This window comes from Indicator indicator, chromosome 32 (assembly GCF_027791375.1).
Source record: "Indicator indicator isolate 239-I01 chromosome 32, UM_Iind_1.1, whole genome shotgun sequence".
Taxonomy (NCBI): domain Eukaryota; kingdom Metazoa; phylum Chordata; class Aves; order Piciformes; family Indicatoridae; genus Indicator; species Indicator indicator.
The window spans coordinates 6,387,316-6,407,963 of NC_072041.1; the positions used below are offsets into that span (position 1 = coordinate 6,387,316).

The 20,648-nt window shown below is 52.9% G+C and overlaps 1 protein-coding gene across 2 annotated transcripts in view; it reads left to right on the top strand.

Moving 5' to 3' along the window:
* Positions 1 to 20,648, top strand: part of LOC128977461 (kazrin-like) — a 115,145-nt gene that overhangs the window by 70,322 nt on the left and 24,175 nt on the right. Inside the window, exon 7 of one of the 2 annotated variants that reach the window (XM_054395000.1) lies at positions 18,208 to 18,224. The exons of the other annotated variant lie outside the window; for it this stretch is intronic. Within the exon in view, the coding sequence (XP_054250975.1) occupies positions 18,208 to 18,224 (17 nt within the window). The remainder of the gene's footprint in view (positions 1 to 18,207; positions 18,225 to 20,648) is intronic. 2 annotated transcript variants of the gene reach the window in all.

Consider the following 20,648-nt stretch of genomic DNA (forward strand, 5'->3'; position numbering starts at 1 on the left):
GAATTTTCACAGCATTAACTCCAGCCTCTTGGTGTTATTTTTTTCAACACACACACACACTCCCCTCCCTCCCCCCACCCCATACTTCCAAAATTGTCACACCAAAGCAGACACCACTCCAGCTTCTCTTTTTCCCTCCTCCCTCCCTCCCTCGCCTGCCACAATTCTGAGGCAGATTTTGAAGGTTAAAACTTCCCAGATTGTTTCCCTCTCAGCTGTCATTTCAGGATGGTTTTGTTTGCTTTCTGATTGCATCAAATATTTGGAATCCTGCAGGGACTCTGGAGCAAGGGTGAATCTCATTCAATAAAAACAAAAGGGTAGGGTTGGGTTTCATTTGGGTTGGTTTGGTTTTCTTTTGGGTTTTTTTGTTTGTTTGGGTTTTGGGGGTTTTTTTGTGAATGGTGCCACATGCAGTTGGCAGCCAGTCCCTAGTGCTGTCCTCCTGGGATCAGTGCTGGGCCCCCATCCTGATCAATATCTTTATTGATGATCTGGATGAGGGAATTGAGTCCATCATCAGTAAGTTTGCAGGTGACACCAAGTTAGGAGCAGCTGTGGATCTGCTGGAGGGTAGGAGGGCCCTGCAGAGGGACCTGGCCAGGCTGGCTGGGTGGGCAGAGGCCAATGGGATGAGATTGAACAAGGCTGAGTGCAGGGCTCTACACTTTGACCACAACAACCCCAAGCAGTGCTACAGGCTGGGGTCAGAGTGGCTGAGAGCAGCCAGGCAGAGAGGGACCTGGGGGTGCTGGGTGAGAGTAGCTGAACATGAGCCAGCAGTGTGCCCAGGGGGCCAGGAGAGCCAATGGCATCCTGGCCTGGATCAGGAATGGTGTGGCCAGCAGGACAAGGGAGGTTATTCTGCCCTGTGCTCAGCACTGCTCAGGACACCCCTTGAGTGCTGTGTCCAGTCCTGGGCTCCTCAGTTCAAGAGAGATGTTGAGGTGCTGGAAGGTGTCCAGAGAAGGGCAACAAGGCTGGGGAGGGGTCTGGAGCCCAGCCCTGTGAGGAGAGGCTGAGGGAGCTGGGGGTGTTCAGCCTGGAGAAGACAGTTTAGAGGCTGCCCTGCTGGAAAGCAGCTCCACAGAGACAGACCTTGGAGTGCTGGTGGGCAGCAAGTCCTGCATGGGACAGCAATGTGCTCTTGTGGGCAAGAGAGCCAATGGCATCCTGGGTTGCAGCAAGAAAGGTGTCCAGCAGGGCTGGTGAAGTTCTTCTACCTCTCTGCTCTGCCCTGCTGAGACCACAGCTGCAATCCTGTGTCCAGTTTGGGGCTCCCCAGTTCAAGAGAGACAGAGACCTGCTGGGGAGAGTCCAAGGGAGAGCCACGAGGATGATTTGGGGACTTGAGCATCTCCCCTGTGAAGAGAGACTGAGAGCCCTGGGGGTGTTTAGTCTGGAGAAGAGAAGACTGAGAGGGATCTGATCAATGTCTATCAATAGCTGAGGGGTGGGGGGCAAGGGGAGGGGGCCAGGCTCTTGTGGGTGGTGCTCAATAATAAGCTAAGGAACACCAGGTTCAAGCTTGAACAGAGAAGATTTCAGCTCACCATGAGGAGAAACTTCTCTACAGTGAGGGTGACAGAGGCCTGGAGCAGGCTGCCCAGGGGGGTTGTGGAGTCTCCTGCTCTGGAGACTTTCCAACCCCACCTGGATGCATTCCTGTGCAGACTACCCTCAGTGATCCTGCTCTGGCAGGGGGGTTGGACCTGATGATCTCTGGAGGTCCCTTCCAACCTCTGATATCCTGTGAGACTGTGTGGCTCAACTTTGGGAAGGTTTGGGGCCATGCCCTGCCTCTCTTCATGCTTCCTGATGGAGTAATTGAAGCAACATCAGAGAGTTGCTGGTTGGAAATAACTGAGCTGTCAGATGGAGACTCTTTCCCCCCACCTCCCCCCCATCCTCCTCCCAGCTTGATTTGGAGATATTGTTTTATTTCTTCTGGTCTCACAGGCAGCCCCCAGGGAGAGGGGACTTGGCCTGAGTCCTGGCTCCGCACAAAAGCAGCTGAAATATTAAAAACCTCCCTGTCTTGCTATGGAAAAAACCCAACCCTGAACAATTTGGAGTCTTTCTGGGTGGGTGTTGTGTGTCAATGACCACTTACTCCTTTGATTTTTTTTGTTTTCTCCCCAGTTTTAAACCTTCTCCTGGAGTTGTCATTGGGTGACCTGGCTCCAAAGGACTTCTCTGACCTCCAACTCATCCCTAGAAAATTCTTTATTTACAGTGCTGAGGGATTAGGGCACAGCAACCAAATCCATATGGGGTTGAATCAGAGAATTGTCAGGGTTGGAAGGGACCTCAAGGATCAGCCAGTTCCAACCCCCCTGCCATGGGAGGTTCCAGTAGAGCAGGTTGCTCACAGCCACATCCAGCCTGGCTGCAAAAACTTCCAGGGATGAGGCTTCCACTACCTCTCTGAGCAACCTGCTCCAGTGTCTCACCACCCTTAAGGTGAAGAACTTCTTCCTAAAGTCTAAACTTAATCTCCACCTCTCTAGCTTGGATCCATTCCCCCCCCCCCCCAAGTCCTATCACTCCCACACACCCTAAAAAAAAAATCCCTGCTCATTGATTCTGTTGTGCAGCTCACTCCAGATTTTGGACCCTGTCTCTGGATCCCATCCTGGCTGTCCCTGCAGCACCAATTTTCCTCATGTTCCTCCTTTGCAAACCCCCTGCTGGATCTTGCAGGCAGAGCTGGGGCATCGTTTTCCCACGGGCTGCTGGTTGCACTGAGCTGGATGAGTTGCATTTGCTCCTGCCTGGTTTATTTTTGCCCTTCCAAATCCCTGAGCTGTTGTGGCTGGGTTTGTTGTGGTTGGCCTGAGCTTTTCAGCACAACAGGATTTGTCCTGGGGCAGTGCCCAGCGCTGGGCACAGCTCAGAGGGGAGGTCCTGTGAGGGCAATGCAGGAAAGGTGAATGACATCTTAAGCCTTCATGCAAGCAGAGGGCAGGGAACAGCATCTCTTTGGTCTTGCCTGAGTAATGCCTTGAATCACAGAGCCATAGAATTGTTTCAGCTGAAAAAGCCCTCCCAGGATGATCCAATCCAGCCACCAGCCCAGCACCAACATGCCCACCAAGCCGTGTCCCAGAGAGCCATGTCTGCATGGGTTTTAAACACTCCAGGGATGGGGACTCCACCACCTCCCTGGGCAGCCTGTTCCAGTGCCTGACCACTCTCCTGCAGGAGCGATTTGTCCTAACATCCAACCTAAACCTCCCCTGGCCATTTCCTCTTGTCCTATCACTTGGTACTGTGGAGAAGAGACCAACCCCACCTGGCTCCAGCCTCCTGTCAGGGAGTGGTAGAGAGCCAGAAGGTCTCCCCTCAGCCTCCTTTTCTCCAGGCTGACCAACCCCAGTTCCCTTCTCAGCTGCTCCTCCCCAGCTCTGTTCTCCAGGTTCCCCTTCTCTGGACCTGCTCCAGCACCTCAAAGTCCTTCTTGTAACTCATGCTTGAATTATTATTCTTGGTCACATGTAATTTTGAGCTGATTCAATTGCTTCATGGGTGTCTGCCTCCTAGCATCATAACTGTCAAGAGGGTGAGAGGAAATGGCCTTCAAGTTGCACCAGGGAAGGTTTAGGTTGGATATTAGGGAAAATTTCCTTCCTGCAAGAGTGGTCAGGGACTGGAACAGGCTGCCCAGGCAGGTTGGTGGAGTTCCCATCCCTGGAGGGGTTCAAAAAATGTGTGGCCATGGCACTGTGGGACTTGGTTAGTGGCCATGGTGGTGTTGGGTTGACAGATGGACTTGATGATCTTAGAGGCCTTTTCCAACCTTAATCATTCTATGGTTTCTTCCCATTTTTTGTTCTCCAGCTCCAGCTGTTTGAAAATGATGGTTCAGGTTCTGAAGGAAATTCAGAAGGGAGAAGGCTTCCTTTTATTCCCTTTGCTTTCTCTACAGGCCATGAGGAGGAACCCAGCAGGGTTTTGTTTCTTACACTAGTGGAGGGTCATGAACTTTATTTATAAGCTGAAAGCTGAGATGTTCATGAGTCCATCTGAGTAAAGAGACTTCAGTTTGGGAGGGGAAGAAAGAAAGGAAAAGAATCCAACCCCAATAAATAGTGAGAGCCTTGTGATGAAGCAATGAAATTTGGCAGCTCCCCTTGGCTGCACATCTTGCTCCAAAAATCTCTCTCCTTTTCCTCTTTACTCCTTGCATGGCCTCCTGTCCCACCTCTCCTTCTCCTCCTTCTTTCTGGGCACATGGTACACCCTAGCAATGATGCTGGGACCATCAGGGATGTCCCACTGGGGCCAGGATCCCTCACCATGCCAGTGTCACCATCCCCTGGTGGGAGATGCAAGGACAGTAAGACCAATGAAAACAGGAGATCAGGAGTTTTGCACATCTCCCCCATGACCTCAAGGAAGCACTGGATGTGTCCTGGGGAGCTCTGAAAAGCATTCCATGCAATTCCAGAATCAGTTGGGTCCTTGAGCTGCCTTTCCCCAGCCATGGGGAAGGGCTGGGGTGCAGCAGGAGCAGTGTAAGAGTTGTGTTCTCCTGGAGTGTGATGTTCTTGGCCACTCCATGCTCTGCTGGAGCTTTGGGGCAGGAGGAATTTATGGAACTGTAGAATAGTTTGGGTTGGAAGAGACCTTTAAGGTCATCCAGGCCCAGCTTTAACCCTGCACTGCCAGGGCACCACTAAACCACAGCCCTCAGCACCACAGCTCCACAGCTCTGATACCCTCCCAGGGATGCAGGCTCCACCCTGAGCAGTCTGTTCTGGGGCTTGACAACCCTTTGGGGGAAGAAATTGTTCCTCATGCCCAACCCAAAGCCCCTCTGCTGCAACTTGAGGCCATTTCCTGCTGTGTTATGTCTGGGAGAAAAGACCAATTCCTGCCTGGCTGCCAGCTCCTTTCAGGGAGTTGTAGAGAAGGAGAAGGTCTCTCCTCAGCCTCCTTTTCTCCAGGCTTGAACAACCCCAAATCCCTCAGCACCCTCTCAGGAGATGCTTAACCTTCCTGTGTGTCCAGATAAAACACTTCAGGGCTTGGTTTCCTCCAGAAGGCACTGAGATGTTGCAGCCTCTGGCTGGAAATAAAAAAACCCTGAGGGTTTTTTTTCCGCTTTGCAGGGTTGCTTTGGTTCCTTCAAGCCCAACTTCTGCAGGATGGAGTTTTCCACCCTCCCAAGAATGGTGGAAACCTCCACAGGGGGAACCCACACTGAGCTGCCATGCGGATCCAGCTCTGGATTGCAACCCAGACCTCTCCTATGAGGACACACTAAGAGAGTTGGGGTTGTGCAGTCTGGAGAAGAGAAGGCTCCCAGGAGACCTTCTTGTGGCCTTCCAGGATCTGAAGGGGGCTCCAAGAAAGCTGGGGAGGGACTTTGGAGGGTGTCAGGGAGTGACTAGACTGGGGGGGATGGAGCAAAACTAGAAGTGGGGAGATTCAGATTGGATGTTAGGAAAAAATTCTTCCCCAGGAGGGTGGTGAGAGACTGGCAGAGGTTGCCCAGGGAGGTGGTGGAAGCCTCATCCCTGGAGGTTTTTGCAGCCAGGCTGGATGTGGCTGTGAGCAACCTGCTGTGGTATGAGGTGTCCCTGCCCATGGCAGGGGGGCTGGAACTGGCTGAGCCTTGAGCTCCCTTCCAACCCTGACAATTCTATGATCCTGTGTCCTCTGCTTGGTGCTACCAGGGTCTGCACTTTTACTGCTGACAATGACATCCGTCTTCTGTGGCTTCTGCTGCCCTCCCTTCTTTTGGCTTAAGTTTTATTTTATTTGCTTTTCAATTTAGATTTGATTCGCCTTTTTTTCCCCCCTCCCCCAACCCTGTGACTCTTAACGTGGTTCTGGTGGCTGCTGGCTCAGAGCTCTGCAGCTCCAGCAAAGATTAATACAAAGCTGTCACTTTTATTAACTTTGTAACCTAATTTGTTATTTAATTCCAGGCAGGCACCAAGTGCAGCCCTCCAAGCTGTCAATGGCTTCTTTCTGCCTCTGGGCATGTGTATGAAATAGTTTTGTCACACCAGCCAGCAGAATACTGCAGGTATTTCAGGATTAAAAAGCAGTTTGGGGGAGTGGTTGGTGTTTGACTCCCAGTTTTCAGCCTGCTAGGGGGGACTGTGTGGCCCAGCTGTGTTCACACAATCCCTGTGTTCACAGATGGCTTCTGGGGAGCACATTGCATGTGCAGAGCTTGGAAATTCTGCAGGGATTCAGAGAATCCCAGCACAGTAGGGGCTGGAAAGGACCTCTGAGGATCATCCAGTCCAAGCTCAAGCAGGGCACCCACAGCAGCTTGCCCAGGAGCACAATGCCCAGGGGGGGTTGGAAGCTCTCCACACAAGGAGACTCCACAACCTCTCTGGGCAGCCTGCTCCAGGCCTCCAGCACCCTCACAACAAATAAGCTTCTCCTCATCCTCACAGGGAATCTCCTGGGTTCCAGTTTGTGCCCTCTGCCCCTTGGCCTGTCCCTGGGCACCACTGAGCAGAGTCTGGCCCCAGCCTCTTGCCCCCAACCCTTTAGCTCTTGCTGAGCATTGCTCAGCTCCCCTCTGGGGCTGCTCTTCTCCAGGCTCTCAGCCCCAGGGCTCTCAGCCTTTGCTCCTCACAGAGCTGCTCCAGGCCCCTCAGCAGCTTTGTGTCCTCCACTGGACTCTCTCCAGCAGTTCCCTGTCCCTCCTGAACTGGGGAGCTAAGCACCCCACTCAGTGAGCCTTGTTGGTTAACCAACAGAGGTTGGTAGAAGCTGCTAGCAGGAACCATTAACTCTTCCTTTTAATTATTCAGGTTGCCTCTTTGAAATTCCTTTTTTTAAGCTAATAGGCTTTTCAGAGGAGGCTTCCAACCACAGCAGTTCCTCCCTGGAGGAGCTCAGTTTGTGCCTCCCCAGCTCATCTCTTTCCTTCATTAGCCCTTGTCTTCCTCTGGCTGATTAATTGCTATCAATTGATTTCTAAATATTCTGTTGATACATGCAGGGGATGGGAGGAGAGCAGGATCTGTCCAGGGCACATTGGGTCATTGATCTGTGCACCCTCCCTGAGCTTTCCTAACCTGCCTTGCAGAGCTGAGCCATCCCAACCAGGATTGATTCACATTTTTTTTTTCCCAAGCTGTTCCCTCAAGCCACCCAAAATTGTGCTCCAGCATCATTTGATGTCTACCCTGACCAAGTCTTGCTGTTCCCATGGTCCCAGCAGGATACAAACTTGAACACAGAAGATTTCACCTCAAGATGAGGAGAAATTTCTTTGCTGTGAGGGTGCTGGAGCCCTGGAGCAGGCTGCCCAGAGAGGTTGTGGAGTCTCCTTCTCCAGAGACCCTCCTGGATGCATTCCTGTGTGACCTGCCCTAGGTGACCCTGCTCTGGATGATCATCTCTTGATCACAGGATGTTAGGGGTTGGAAGGGACCTCTGGAGATCTTTGGGTCCAACCTCCCTGCCAGAGGAGGACCCTAAAATCTAGTGCAGGTCACACAGGAACACATCAAGCCCAAGACAGGGCTTGAACCTCTAATGTTCTATGATTCTATGTTGGGTGTAATCAAGTGGTGGGTTCTCTGCTTTGACAGGTTTCTAGCTCCACCAGTCATAGAATCCCAGCATGGTAGGGGTTGGAAGGGACCTCTGGAGGTCTTCTAGCCCAGCCCCTGTGCCAGAGCAGGCTCACCTAGAGGTTTCAGAGGACAGCATCCAGCTGGGTTTTGAGTGACTCCAGAGATGGAGACTCCACCACCTCTCTGGGCAGCCTGCTCCAGTGCTCCACCACCCTCAAAGAAGTTCCTCCTCATAGGATCATAGAATGCCAGGTTGGAAAGGACCTCAAGAAAGGTCCAACCTTTCTAGGTGATCTGTGATGGCTCAGCACCCTGCCAAGTTGAGGCTTAAAACTCTCCAGTGTAGAGGAATCCACTGCTTGGGAGATGATTCCAATGTCTGACTGTTCCCATGGGGAAACATTTTCTGGGCTTTATTATTGTTGTTATTATTATTATTTGGATCTCTTACTCCAGCCTTTCCCCATAAAGAGCTGGGGGCAGAGTACAGCAATGTACAGCAACTTAATTACAGGTTGCTAATGAAGGAGCTGTGGGAGCAGCCCAGGCTGCAGCTCTGTGGTGCCTTTGCAGGAGTTGGGCAGATTTCTTTGTCATCATACATGGTAATAGATTCACTGCAGCATGACAGAGGATGAGGTCCAATGAATAACGTAAACCCCAGAACAACACTGAATCTGTCTTAGCACTCCCAGCATTGGGTTTAAAAGGAAAATATTGATTCTGGTGGGGTTCAGTGGTTCAGAGTTCTGTGTTTCACTGATCAATACTCAAGCTGGGTGGCTGGGCCAGCCCTGTCAACTCCATGGCTGCTCTTCCTCCTTGTACCAAGTGGTGGAAGAAAAGGAAGTAGCCTCAGGTTGCACCATGAGAGGTTTAGGTTGGACATCAGGAGCAATTTCTTCACTCCCAGAGGGGTCAGGCATTGGAGCAGGCTGCCCAGGGAGTCACCATGCCTGGAGGTGTTCATGAAACCTGTGGCCATGGCACTTTGGGGACATAGTTTAATGGCCATGGTGGTGTTAGGTGAATGGTTGGGCTTGAGGATCTTAGAATCTTTTCAGTGGGAAGAGACCTCTCAGATTCTGTGCCAGAGACTTCTCAGATTCTGTGTCAGAGACTTCTCAGATTCTGTGTCAGAGACCTCTCAGATTCTGTGTCAGAGACTTCTCAGATTCTGTGTCAGAGACTTCTCAGATTCTGTGTCAGATACCTCTCAGATTCTGTGTCAGAGACTTCTCAGATTCTGTGTCAGAGACCTCTCAGATTCTGTGTCAGAGACTTCTCAGATTCTGTGTCAGAGACCTCTCAGATTCTGTGTCAGAGACTTCTCAGATTCTGTGTCAGAGACTTCTCAGATTCTGTGTCAGAGACTTCTCAGATTCTGTGTCAGAGACCTCTCAGATTCTGTGTCAGAGACCTCTCAGATCCTGTGTCAGAGATCTCTCAGATTCTGTGTCAGAGACCTCTCAGATCCTGTGTCAGAGACCTCTCAGATTCTGTGTCAGAGATCTCTCAGATTCTGTCAGATACCTCTCAGATTCTGTGTCAGAGACTTCTCAGATTCTGTGTCAGATACCTCTCAGATTCTGTGTCAGAGACTTCTCAGATTCTGTGTCAGATACCTCTCAGATTCTGTGTCAGAGACCTCTCAGATCCTGTGTCAGAGACCTCTCAGATTCTGTGTCAGAGATCTCTCAGATTCTGTCAGATACCTCTCAGATTCTGTGTCAGAGACTTCTCAGATTCTGTGTCAGATACCTCTCAGATTCTGTGTCAGAGACTTCTCAGATTCTGTGTCAGAGACCTCTCAGATTCTGTGTCAGAGACTTCTCAGATTCTGTGTCAGATACCTCTCAGATTCTGTGTCAGAGACTTCTCAGATTCTGTGTCAGATACCTCTCAGATTCTGTGTCAGAGACCTCTCAGATTCTGTGTCAGAGATCTCTCAGATTCTGTGTCAGAGACCTCTCAGATTCTGTGTCAGAGACTTCTCAGATTCTGTGTCAGATACCTCTCAGATTCTGTGTCAGAGACTTCTCAGATTCTGTGTCAGAGACCTCTCAGATTCTGTGTCAGATACCTCTCAGATTCTGTGTCAGAGATCTCTCAGATTCTGTGTCAGAGACCTCTCAGATTCTGTGTCAGAGACTTCTCAGATTCTGTGTCAGAGACTTCTCAGATTCTGTGCCAGAGACCTCTCAGATTCTGTGCCAGAGACCTCTCAGATTCTGTGTCAGAGACCTCTCAGATTCTGTGTCAGAGATCTCTCAGATTCTGTGCCAGAGACCTCTCAGATTCTGTGTCAGAGACCTCTCAGATTCTGTGCCAGAGACCTCTCAGATTCTGTGTCAGAGACCTCTCAGATTCTGTGTCAGAGACCTCTCAGATTCTGTGTCAGAGACCTCTCAGATTCTGTGTCAGAGACCTCTCAGATTCTGTGCCAGAGACCTCTCAGATTCTGTGTCAGAGATCTCTCAGATTCTGTGTCAGGTTCTGTTCATCAACCCTCTGTGCTCATCAGCACTGGCAAAAGTTGGGCAGGCTGGGAAGAAGTTGATGACATTAGCCACTGGATCCAGATGTGGCAGGAGGATGGAGCTGGTGCCACTGAGGGCAGGTAGCTTGCAAGGGACACAGCTGAGGTTGTGGGGGGGTGGCCCTTCAGGGACATGAAACTAAACTGGCCACAAGCTCAGGAAGGAGGATTTGGGGCTTTGCTTCCCTTCTCCCAACACTCCAAAGCAGAGTGGGATGGAGCAGAGTGAGCTGTGCTGGCATGTAGGAAGCAGGTGAAACAACCCTCCCCAGAATACAGTTTGCTTTTCTTTTCCCCAGTCATCCCAGAACCATGGTACTGTTGAGGTTGGGAGAGACCTTTGAGATCATTAAGTCCAACCCCTCACCTAGAGCTCACTACTAACCACTGCCACTGATCCACATCCTTCAGCACCACATTCACACGTCTTTGAAGTTATCTCCAGGGTTGGTGACTCCACCACCTCCCTGGGCAGCCTGTTCCAGTGCCTGAGAACCCTTTCTGTGAAGAAATTGTTCCTAATGTCCAACCTGAACCTCCCCTGGCACAACTCAAGGCTGTTTCCTCTTCTCCTGTCACTTGGATGTGAGAAGGGTCTGACCCCCACCAAGCTCCAACCTCTTTTGAGGTAGTGGTAGAAGGTGATGAGGTCTCTCCTCAGCTGTTCCTCATCAGACTTGTGTTCAAGGCCCTTCACCAGCTTAGCTGCTCTTCTCTGGACCTGCTCCAGCACCTCAATGTCCTTCTTGGAGTGAGAGGCTCAAAACAGAACCCACTACTCAAGGAGTGGCCTCACCAGGGGGACAATCACATCCCTAGACCTGCTGGCCACACTAAGCCAGGATGGTGGTGACCTCCTTAGCCACCTGTGTTGCCTCACACTCAAGTTTACTCCTTGAATGCTAATTAGGATGGATAATTTCTCTTTGTTTTCCTTTTTCTTCCCCAAATACACCACCCCCCCTCTTTTGATCCCTTTCTGTGGCCCTTATCTGGAGTCTCATTACAGCCTTTTAGCATTTGAATGCAAACACCATAAGGAAGCCAGAAGTTGTTAGGCATGAAATGTCTGTGATGATAACTGGAATTGTCACTGATAACATTTTTAAACCAACAGAACTAACTGTGAGGAGCTCAGGAAACCACCAGATGAGATTTCAGCCAGGAGGATGGGGACTGGCCCAGTGATGTTTGCTCTTCACTCCTTGCTTACTTGATGTTGCAAACAGCTTTTGCAAAGTGCTTTTGATAAAGGGGAAAGTGGCTGTGGATGGCCTTGGAGAGGGACACAGAAACCAGCTTGGGGGTTGTGTTGCCATTGAGGCTTTAATGACTCAGCCTAGTTGGAGATTTGTAGCTTTGTGCTGTTCCCCTGGAGTCAGAACCAGGTCCAGTGTTGTTCAACACCTGCAGCAGGGACCTAGATGAAGGGGCAGAGTGGATCCTTAGCAAGTTTGCTGATGGGAGGAGTGGGTGACACCCTGCCAGGCTGGGCTGGCATTCAGCCAGACCTGGCCAGGCTGGAGAGTTGGGCAGAGGAACCTCATGAACTTCAACAAGGCCAAGTGCAGGGTCCTGCAGCAGGGGAGGAAGAACCTCCTGCAGCAGTACAGGTTGGGAGTTGACCTGCTGGGAAGCAGCTCTGTGGAGAAGGACCTGGGACTGCTGGGGGACAATGAGTTGCCCATGAGCCAGCAGTGCACCCTCATGGCCAAGCAGGACAATGATGCCCTGGGGTGCATGAAAAAAAGTGTGGCCAGCAGGTTGAGAGAGGTTCTCCTCACTCTCTACTCTGCCCTACTGAGGCCACATCTGGTGTCCTGTTTCTGGGCTCCCCAGTTCAGGAAGGAAAGGAAACTACTAGAGAGAGTCCAACAGAGGGCCAGGGATGGGAGCTTACCTGGATAAACAGGTAAAGAAAAGAATCAGTAGCTGCCCAGGTAGCTGCCTTGGGAAGGCTCCAACTGAGAAGCAGGATGAGTGATGCTGAGGGGCCTGGAGCAGCTCTGTGAGGAGCAAATGCTGAGAGCCCTGGGGCTGAGAGCCTGGAGAAGAGCAGCCCCAGAGGGGAGCTGAGCAATGCCCAGCAAGAGCTAAAGGGTGGGGGGCAAGAGCCTGGGGCCAGACTCTTGTCAGTGGTGCCCAGGGACAGCACAAGGGGCAAAGGGCACAAAGTGGAACCCAGGAGGTTCCACCTGGATATGAGGAGAAAGTTGTTTGGTGTGAGGGTGCTGGAGGCCTGGAGCAGGCTGCCCAGAGAGGTTGTGGAGTCTCCTTGCCTGGAGAGATTCCAACCCCCCTGGGAATTTTGCTCCTGGGCAAGCAGCTGTGGGTGCCTCTGTGGATGATCTCCAGAGGTCCCTTCCAACCCCACTGTGCTGGGATTCTGTGAATCACCACAAAAACTCCCAAGCTCTGCACGTGCAATTGTCAGGAGCAATGCCAGAGGAGGAGGAGGAGGAGGTGCCAAGCAGTGCCAAGTTCCTGAGTGAAGATGACTCTCATCATCACCTCTGGTTTTGGAGCCAGATCTGTAGGAATTCATCCTTCACCTCACACCTTCTGGTTTTTGCAAGCTCCCCAGCAACAGGTTTTAACTCAGGGGAAAAGCAGGCAAGAGGCTTCCTTCCCCCAACCTCCCAGCCAAGCACACTCCTCCCTGACAAGGCCAATTTGTCACAGTGAAGTGTTTGACAAAAATGTGTCAGTTGGGGAGAAAAGTTTTCCTGGAAGGAACAACCATAGTGGAGGAGAGGGGAGGAAATGTGCAGTCAGCTCTTCTGAAACATCTCCTTAATTCATTATCCTTTTTTTTTTTTTTTTTTTTTTTTTGGTGAGAGATGAGGATGGAGGAAAAAAGGGAGTGGTGTGGGGAAATATTTCAGCAAGGTTTCCTGGAAGGAGTTGGTGTTTTGCTGTGGGAAGACCTTGTGCAAGGTCTCCTGATTCATCCATTCCTGTCCAGGAGTGTGCAGGTTTTATGGACAGAACTTCTTCAGTGGGAGGGTCACAGAGCACTGGAGCAGGCTGCCCAGAGAGGTTGTGGAGTCTCCTTCTCTGGAGACTTTCCAGCCCCATCTGGATGTGTTCCTGTGTGACCTGTGCTGGATTCTATGGTCCTGCTCTGGCAGGGGGGTTGGACTTGATGCATCTCCAGGGGTCCTTTCCAGCCTCTAACATCCTTTGCTCCTGTGACAGCTCTGTTCTCCAGGCCAAACATAGCTCTGCAAGGACCAGCTCCTCTCCAGAGGTGCATGGCTTGAAATTGTGCCAGGGGAGGGTTAGGTTGGGTGTGAGGAACAATTTCTTCCCCCAAAATGGTTGTCAAGCCTCAGAGCAGAGTGCTCAGGGTGGTGGTGGAGCCTTCATCCCTGAAGAGCTTTCAAAGCCATGGAGATGTGGTGCTGAGGGCCATGGTTTAGTGGTGACCTGGCAGTGCTGGGTTAAGGGTTGGACTGGATGATCTTAAAGGTCTCTTCCAACCAAAGTGATTGTGTGATTCTGAATCTGTGCAGGTCTGTCCTCTGGTGGAGGCTGCCTGGTTTGGATCAGCCAGAGCTCTCTTGCCTCACCTGCAGAGACCTTCTGAGCCTGGCTTCAGTGGGTCCTTCCTGCCCCTGCAGAAGGATCTTGGTCAGGGATGGCTGAAGGAGGCCAGCAGCTTCCTGCTGGGATTTGGGATGAAGGGCCAGATGTGCCTGGCCTGACACCCAGTGCCTGTCCCCTTCCCAGCACAAGATCCCAGCAGCCAGGATCTGCGGGAAGTGACTCAATGGACAAAAATACCTCAGCTTCAGCTTCCTCCCAGTGCAGGGCTGCTGTCCCCTCCCTGCCACCAGCCAGGCAGTGACAGGTCACTCCAAAGCAAGGGGAAGAAAGCCAGACCCCAACCCAAATTTAACTGCAGCTGAAAGTCCCACTGTCACTGGCACAGGGACACGCTAAGCCCAGCTGCACCCTGCAGCCCAGCCAAGGCACCACCTGGCTGCTCATCAACCAGCACCCTTCTTCCATGCACCTTCCAAAGGGATTTGCAGTCAAGGGGCATGAGGCAGGGGAGTCCCTTCAGGCAGTGTTGCTGGGTTGAAAAGCAGCAGCACTGCACTGTCTCATCACAGAATCCCAGTCTGGAGGGGGTTGGAAGAGTCCTCTGGGCATCATCCACTCCACCCCCCCTGCTAAACCAGGGCACCCACAGCAGCTTGCCTAGGATCACAATGGCCAGGGGGGGTTGGAAAAGAAGTCTTCATAACCTCTCTGGGCAGCCTGCTCCAAGCTTCCAGCACCTTTAAAGTGAAGTTTCTCCTCACTTTCAGGTGGAACTCTCCACTGCATGCATGCACTGGGGTGAGGAAGGGTGCTGTGGGTGCAAGCAGTGCTGCTGGTTGCAGAATGAGTCAGCAGGAGCTGGAGATTGGCCACCCCTCACCAGGCTTCTTCTGCCAGGAGATGAGCATGGCAGGTTGGAGGAGCTGCTCTTGGGGAGCTTGGGGCTTTGTGCAACACCCATGACGCACAGCACCTCCTCCCTTTGCTGTGGTTCAGGGCATCACCGCGCTGCACATCACCGTGCCGTGGCAGTTCACACCAAGAGGCTCCCAGTTACCTTTGCACCCTGCTTGGCTGTAAAAGCAGAATTCCATCCTCAGGTGTTCCCAGCCCCGGCGGAGTTCCCGTGCTCACGTGGGGCTGATCCCAGCCCCGCTGGTGTCCTCACCGCATTGGAAGCTGAGTCGGTAGAGGCGGGCTCCGACTTGATCCCTGGGGAGGGGAATTGTGCAACCAGGGAGCCATGGGAGGTGACGCAGCGGCCAGGAGCGGAGCTTCCATGGGCTTGGAGGAGCAGGGGTTGGTGGATGGCAGAGCTTGGGGCAACGGAGGGGCATCACACACCCTGGCTGTGTCATGCAGGGTGCTGCCAGCGATGCCAGCCCTGCCAGTGGCAGCATGGTGCATGCCCTGGAGTTTGTTGCAATGAGAAACAGGGCTGGTTGCAAACCAAAAGCAACTCACAGGGTCACAGGATGTTACTAGGGGTAGGGGGTGGAAGGGACTTCTAGAGACCATCGAGTCCAACCCCCCTGCCAGAGCAGGAGCATAGAATCCAGCACAGGTCACACAGGAACACATCCAGATGGGGCTGGAAAGTCTCCAGACAAGGAGACTCCACAACCTCTCTGGGCAGCCTGTTCCAGTGCTCCCTGATCCTCCCAGTCAAGAAGTTCCTCCTCATGTTGAGGTGGAACCTCCTGTACTGGAGTTTCTATCCATTGCTCCTTGTCCTATCCCAGGATGCAACTGAACAGAGCCTGTCCCTGTCCCCTTCCTCTTGACCCCCAGCCCTCAGATATTTAGAAACATTTATTAAATCCCCTCTCAGTCTTCTCTTCAGCAGCAGGGTAGGGTTGGGGACAATGCTCAGCAGCAGGGCATGCAGTCAGGCAGGGTCAGGAGGTGGGTGAGGACCTGGTTTATTGACCAAGGGTTGTTTGTTGGTAGAGATGACCATGGCTGCACTCTTCCTGGCTGGGAGCAGCTCACTCCTCCCATGGTAGTACTCTGACACCCACTTCCCAAAAAGCCCATACGTGCAGGGTGTGCCTCAGTTTCCCCATGCCTGAGATGCTGCTGCTGCAGGGTGGAGGAGCTGGGTCTGTGGTGGCTTCCTGAGGCTTTGCATGCCAGGAGCTATTGGAAAGCAGAATGTGGTGGTTTCTGTCTTGGGTTGCGTGTTCTGAACTTTGGGCAGGTCTTGTTGTTTTAGGTGGAGTGAGAGGTTGTGATGGTTTGAAATTGTCTCTGTCTGGGGGGGAGCTGCCTGCAAAATGTCCCCGGGGCCATTTGGGTTGGGAAAAGACCTTTAAGATCTTCAGGGGCAACTGTTAGCTCAGCAGTACCAAGTCACCATTAAACCATGTCCCACAGCACCACTTCTACTGCTTTGAAACCCCTCCAGGGATGGGCATTCCACCACCTCGCTGGGTTTAGCTCACCCCATCCCACCAGCTCCCCATCTCTGCCCTTCCTCACTTGTGGGTCCAACCCTGGTGGTTTGGAGTCAGAAGGTGGGAGCTGGTCTGCAAATGGTCCTCCTGCAGCCACAGGTGTTGTGCAACATGTCCAGCCTGGGTAAAATAAATAATAACTGCATAATAATAATCATCATAATTAATAATAACTGCTTTGCAAAAGGAAATGCTGCATCTGCTTCCCTCATGAGGCTCAGCTGTGTACTGGCTGCTTTGCTGTTCCCTTTCTCCTGCCTCAGTTTCCCCACCCAGCAGCAGCTGAGGAGAAATCTCTTCCCTGCAAGAGTGGTCAGGGATTTGGAACAGGCTGGCCAGGGAGGTGGTGGAGTCCCCATCCCTGGAGATGTTCTGCAAGCCTGTGGCCATGGCACTATGGGACAGGGTTTAGTGCCCACGGTGGTCTTAGGTTGATGGTTGAACTTTGGAGGTCTTTGGATGGTTGAGCTTTTGAGGTCTTTCCAACCGTAATGATTCTCTGATTCTTTGATGGCTGGAGTCCTGCAGCCTGCGGAGCGGCGGCCAAGCCGGTGCGGTGGGGACACGGTGGGGGCACAGTGGGGGACACGGGGGGTGTTCCGTGCCACTGCTCGGTGGGTGGTGGCGGAGCGATGGCCGGCGAGCTGCGAATCATTTCCGCCGCCGGCCGGGCTGCGGGTTCCTGCGCCAGCCCTTTGCTGCGGGACCTCGGGGAGAGCTCTTCGCCCGCTGCGGGCCCCCGCGTCCCTCGGCTGGGCTGCGGGCAAAGCCACTCCTCTGCCGGCGTGACATCAGGCCGGGGAAACTCGGGTGACCGGCGAGGGGTCAAATTCCCGAGGCAGGTAGCGTCCGCCGTACTTCCGCGCTGTGCCGGGGAGGAGCCTGCCGGCCCGGGGACCCCCGGCCCTGGGGACCCCCGCTCCTGCCGTTCCCCGCCATGAAGTCGGAGCAGGAGGAGAGCAAGCCGGGGACGTGCCGCTGCGAGCTCGGCTTCGCTCCGCCACCGGCCTATTGTTCGGCTGGCCGGGGCCGGCGAGGGGCGGCCGGCGACGGGGCTAGGGGCAGGGTGCTGTGCCCCTGCTTAGCTCACGCAGGTAAGAGGCTCTTGGGGTGGGGAGGGAGCTCCTGTCGCCTCGCATGGAGGAGGGGGCTACAGCCCGGCGTGGCTATCTTCCCCCGGCTCGCTTTGTGCTCTCGGAGCTCGCTTCCTCTTGGGAGAAACAAAACAACGCCGGCGGCTGGCAAGCTCGCCTCGGAGCTGGCCGGGGCCGGCCAGGAGGGGTGGCCGTGGGGCGCCCACGGCATCCTCCCGCACCCGGCGTGAAGCTCAAGGCAGGGGTGAGGGTCTTGGGCAGCCCGCGGCAGGGTGGAGGAGGGCGAGTGGGTGGCTGCCCAGGCTCCGTAGTCCATTTTGTCTGCTGGAGAAGTTGGGAGTGCGCCGGGAGCTTGCGGAGGGCTCGCAGTCGGCTCGGGGCGGGGAGGCTGTTGTGGAGGTCGTAGCCCACCAACCATCTGCTTTTCAACCAGGGGTGGTTTTGAGAGGCCTTGCACCCTCCAGCCTCTCCCCCTGAACCCCTCAGCCCCCTTCACTCCCATCCCACCGCCGTGCACAGGAGGTTTCTATCAGCTTTTATTTCTGTACTGTGAGACGGCAGGGTAGCCAAGCGAGCAGGCTGCAGCTTGCTGAGGGTGATCCTTTTGGGGGGGGGGGGTGGGAGGGGATGGGAGGGTGTTTGGGGGGTGCCAAGATGCAGGAAGAACCTCTGCAGGCAGGTGGTCCCTGCATGTGCTGCCTGCGAGGGCTGGTTGGTGGTGCAAGTGGGTGTCCAGTCCCAGGGGTTGTGACTGTGTTGAAGCACTGATGCCAAGCTGGTGGTGGTTACCTCAGGAGAAGCTCAGAAATGGTCTTGGTAAGGGTTTAACAGTGGTGAGGTGAAAGCTTTCACCCACACTTCCTCAGGAGTGTCCATACCCATGTCCAGGTGTGACAGCTCGCTTGCAGCAGCAGCAGCAGCAGGGGAGGGAGTGTAAAGTTTTCTGCTGTAAAAGATGGATGTGAGGAGCTGAAATTTCATTTTATCAACCCAAGAGGCTTTGCCCCAGTGCCCAGCCAGGAGGGAAGTGGTGGTGGCCTGCAGCTCCTCTGAGGTCATGGAGCAGTGTGGGAGATGCAGCACTCAGGGACATAGCTGGGGTGTGTGGCAAGAGGACCTTGCTGAAGGTGTGATGGACAGATTATTGGCCCTGGTGCTTCTCCCCACCAGGAGATGATGCTGCCTGAGGTTTGGGTTTGAGCCACTGTGAGTCCATCAGGGTGTCCAGGTGTTGATAGGGGAGGTTGGGCACACCGGCTTTGCACCAGCAGCTCCTGGACAGTGGTGGGAAATGGATCTTTTTGCAAATCCTGCATTTTGAGGTAACTAAATTCTTTCCTGAATTTGTGGCCCATGCTCTGCAGAGCTTGGCTGCTTGCACACCAAGGAGGTGGCTGTGGCTGATCTTGCTCTGCCCTAGTTCCTGGTGGTTTGGGCTTTTCCTCCACATCTCCTTGCCAGAGATGTGCTGAGAGGGGGAAACTACATCATGCAGGCTGCTGGGGAGGAGAATTTGGTTGAACCTTTCTGCAAGAGACCTAGGTCCCAGGCTAGGGAGCTTCTTAGTGATCCCAGGTGAAGAGATGCCCTTCAAAGTAGCTCAACTCATCCCCAGGGTTTGAATCACTGTTTCCTTCCAGTAAAGTTCTTCATCCTGTGCCCCTGCTGTTGCCCATCCCAGGATGGATGCCTGTGCACATGTGTGTGTTTGTGGTTTTATGTATTCTGGGGCAAAGCTCTGCAGGAGAGAGGAAGGATGAAGGCTTGCACCATGCTCAACAGGCTGCCCAGAGAAGTGGTTGAATCCCCATCCCTGGAGGGGTTTAAAAGTCACAGAGATGTAGTGCTGGGGGCCATAGTTTAGCCCTAGCCTTGGTAAAGTTATAGAATGGTTGAGCTGGGTGACCAGAGGTCTTTTCCAGCCAAAGGGATCCTGTGGTTCTATGCTCTTGACAGGTGAGAGTCTGTTAGGTGATGTCCTTAGCACAAAGGTTTTGCCTTTTCCCTTTTTGCCAGTTTTTTTTCCTCCATTTACGTCTCTGCAGGGTCTCTAAAATCACCTTTTGGGGGGATCCATGGCTTGATTTGAAGTTCTTTAGCGTGAGGGTGGTGAGACACTGGAACAGGTTGCCCAGGGAAGTTGTGGATGCCTCATTCCTGGAAGCATTCAAGGCCAGGCTGGATGAGGCTTTGAGCAACCTGGGCTAATGGAAGGGGGCAGAGGGGTTGGAATTAGATGATCATTGTGGTGCCTTCCAACCCAAACCATTCTCTGATTCCATGATAGAATGCAGAAGGGCAAATAATTTGTGAAAGTTTTGGGGGGTGGTGGTTTTATTCTCTGCTCCCCAGTGGGTTGGAACTAGATGAACCTTAAGGTCCCATCCACCACCACTTTTAGGGTGTCAGGGGGTTGGACCTAGATGAACTTTAAGGTCCTATCCACCACTACTTTCAGGGTGTCGGGGGGTTGGACCTAGATGAACTTTAAGGTCCCATGCACCACCACTTTTAGGGTGTCAGGGGGTTGGACCTAGGTGAACTTTAAGGTCCCATCCCAACTCACTTTTAGGGTGTCAGGTAATGACAGGACTAGGGGGAATGGAGCAAAACTAGAAGAGGGGAGATTCAGATTGGATGTGAGGAAGAAATTCTTCCCCATGAGGGTGGTGAGAGACTGGCAGAGGTTGCCCAGGGAGGTGGTGGAAGCCTCATCCCTGGAGGTTTTTGCAGCCAGGCTGGATGTGGCTGTGAGCAACCTGCTGTGGTGTGAGGTGTCCCTGCCCATGGCAGGGGATTTGGAACTGGCTGATCCTTGAGGTCCCTTCCAACCCTAACAATTCTGTGATTCAAGCCATGATTTTAAGCTCTTGGTCCACAAGCAAGGCTTTTCTTTCTGCTTGCTCTTGGCCACCATCACTGCTGCTGCAACCCAGAGCACACTTGAGTCTTCTGACCATTTTCCTGCTGATGTCCTGGATTCAGAAATCCCTTGATTTGTAGCCAGCAAAGCACAAATCACCTTGCTTGGGTATCTTTCACCTAAGATACTGTTGCCACCACCATAACCCTTGTCGTTTAGACTGCATCCATTTTTAATACCCTGCAAAGACAGAGCAAGCATCCTGTCAGCTGAAATACATGGGGGGGAGGGGGTGAAAAAAAGAAAAAAGCCTTTTAATGGCTGTTTTTAAAGCAGTGCTGACTCCAAGGCCAGTGAAGAAAAATAAATAAATAAAAGCTTGGCTGCTGCATCTGCTGCCAAGAAGAGTCTGAGATGGGATTTGCAAGGAGCTGCTGGAGTGGAAACTTCAGCCCCAAATGCTGTCTGGAGATGTTCAGTGCAATTAAAAGAAGGAATCTCTTTTCTTTTCTTTTTTTTTTTTTTTTTTACACTGTCTGTTAACACTCATCAGTGCTTAAAGCATAAAGGCTGCAGGACCCTGCAGTGGTGTGG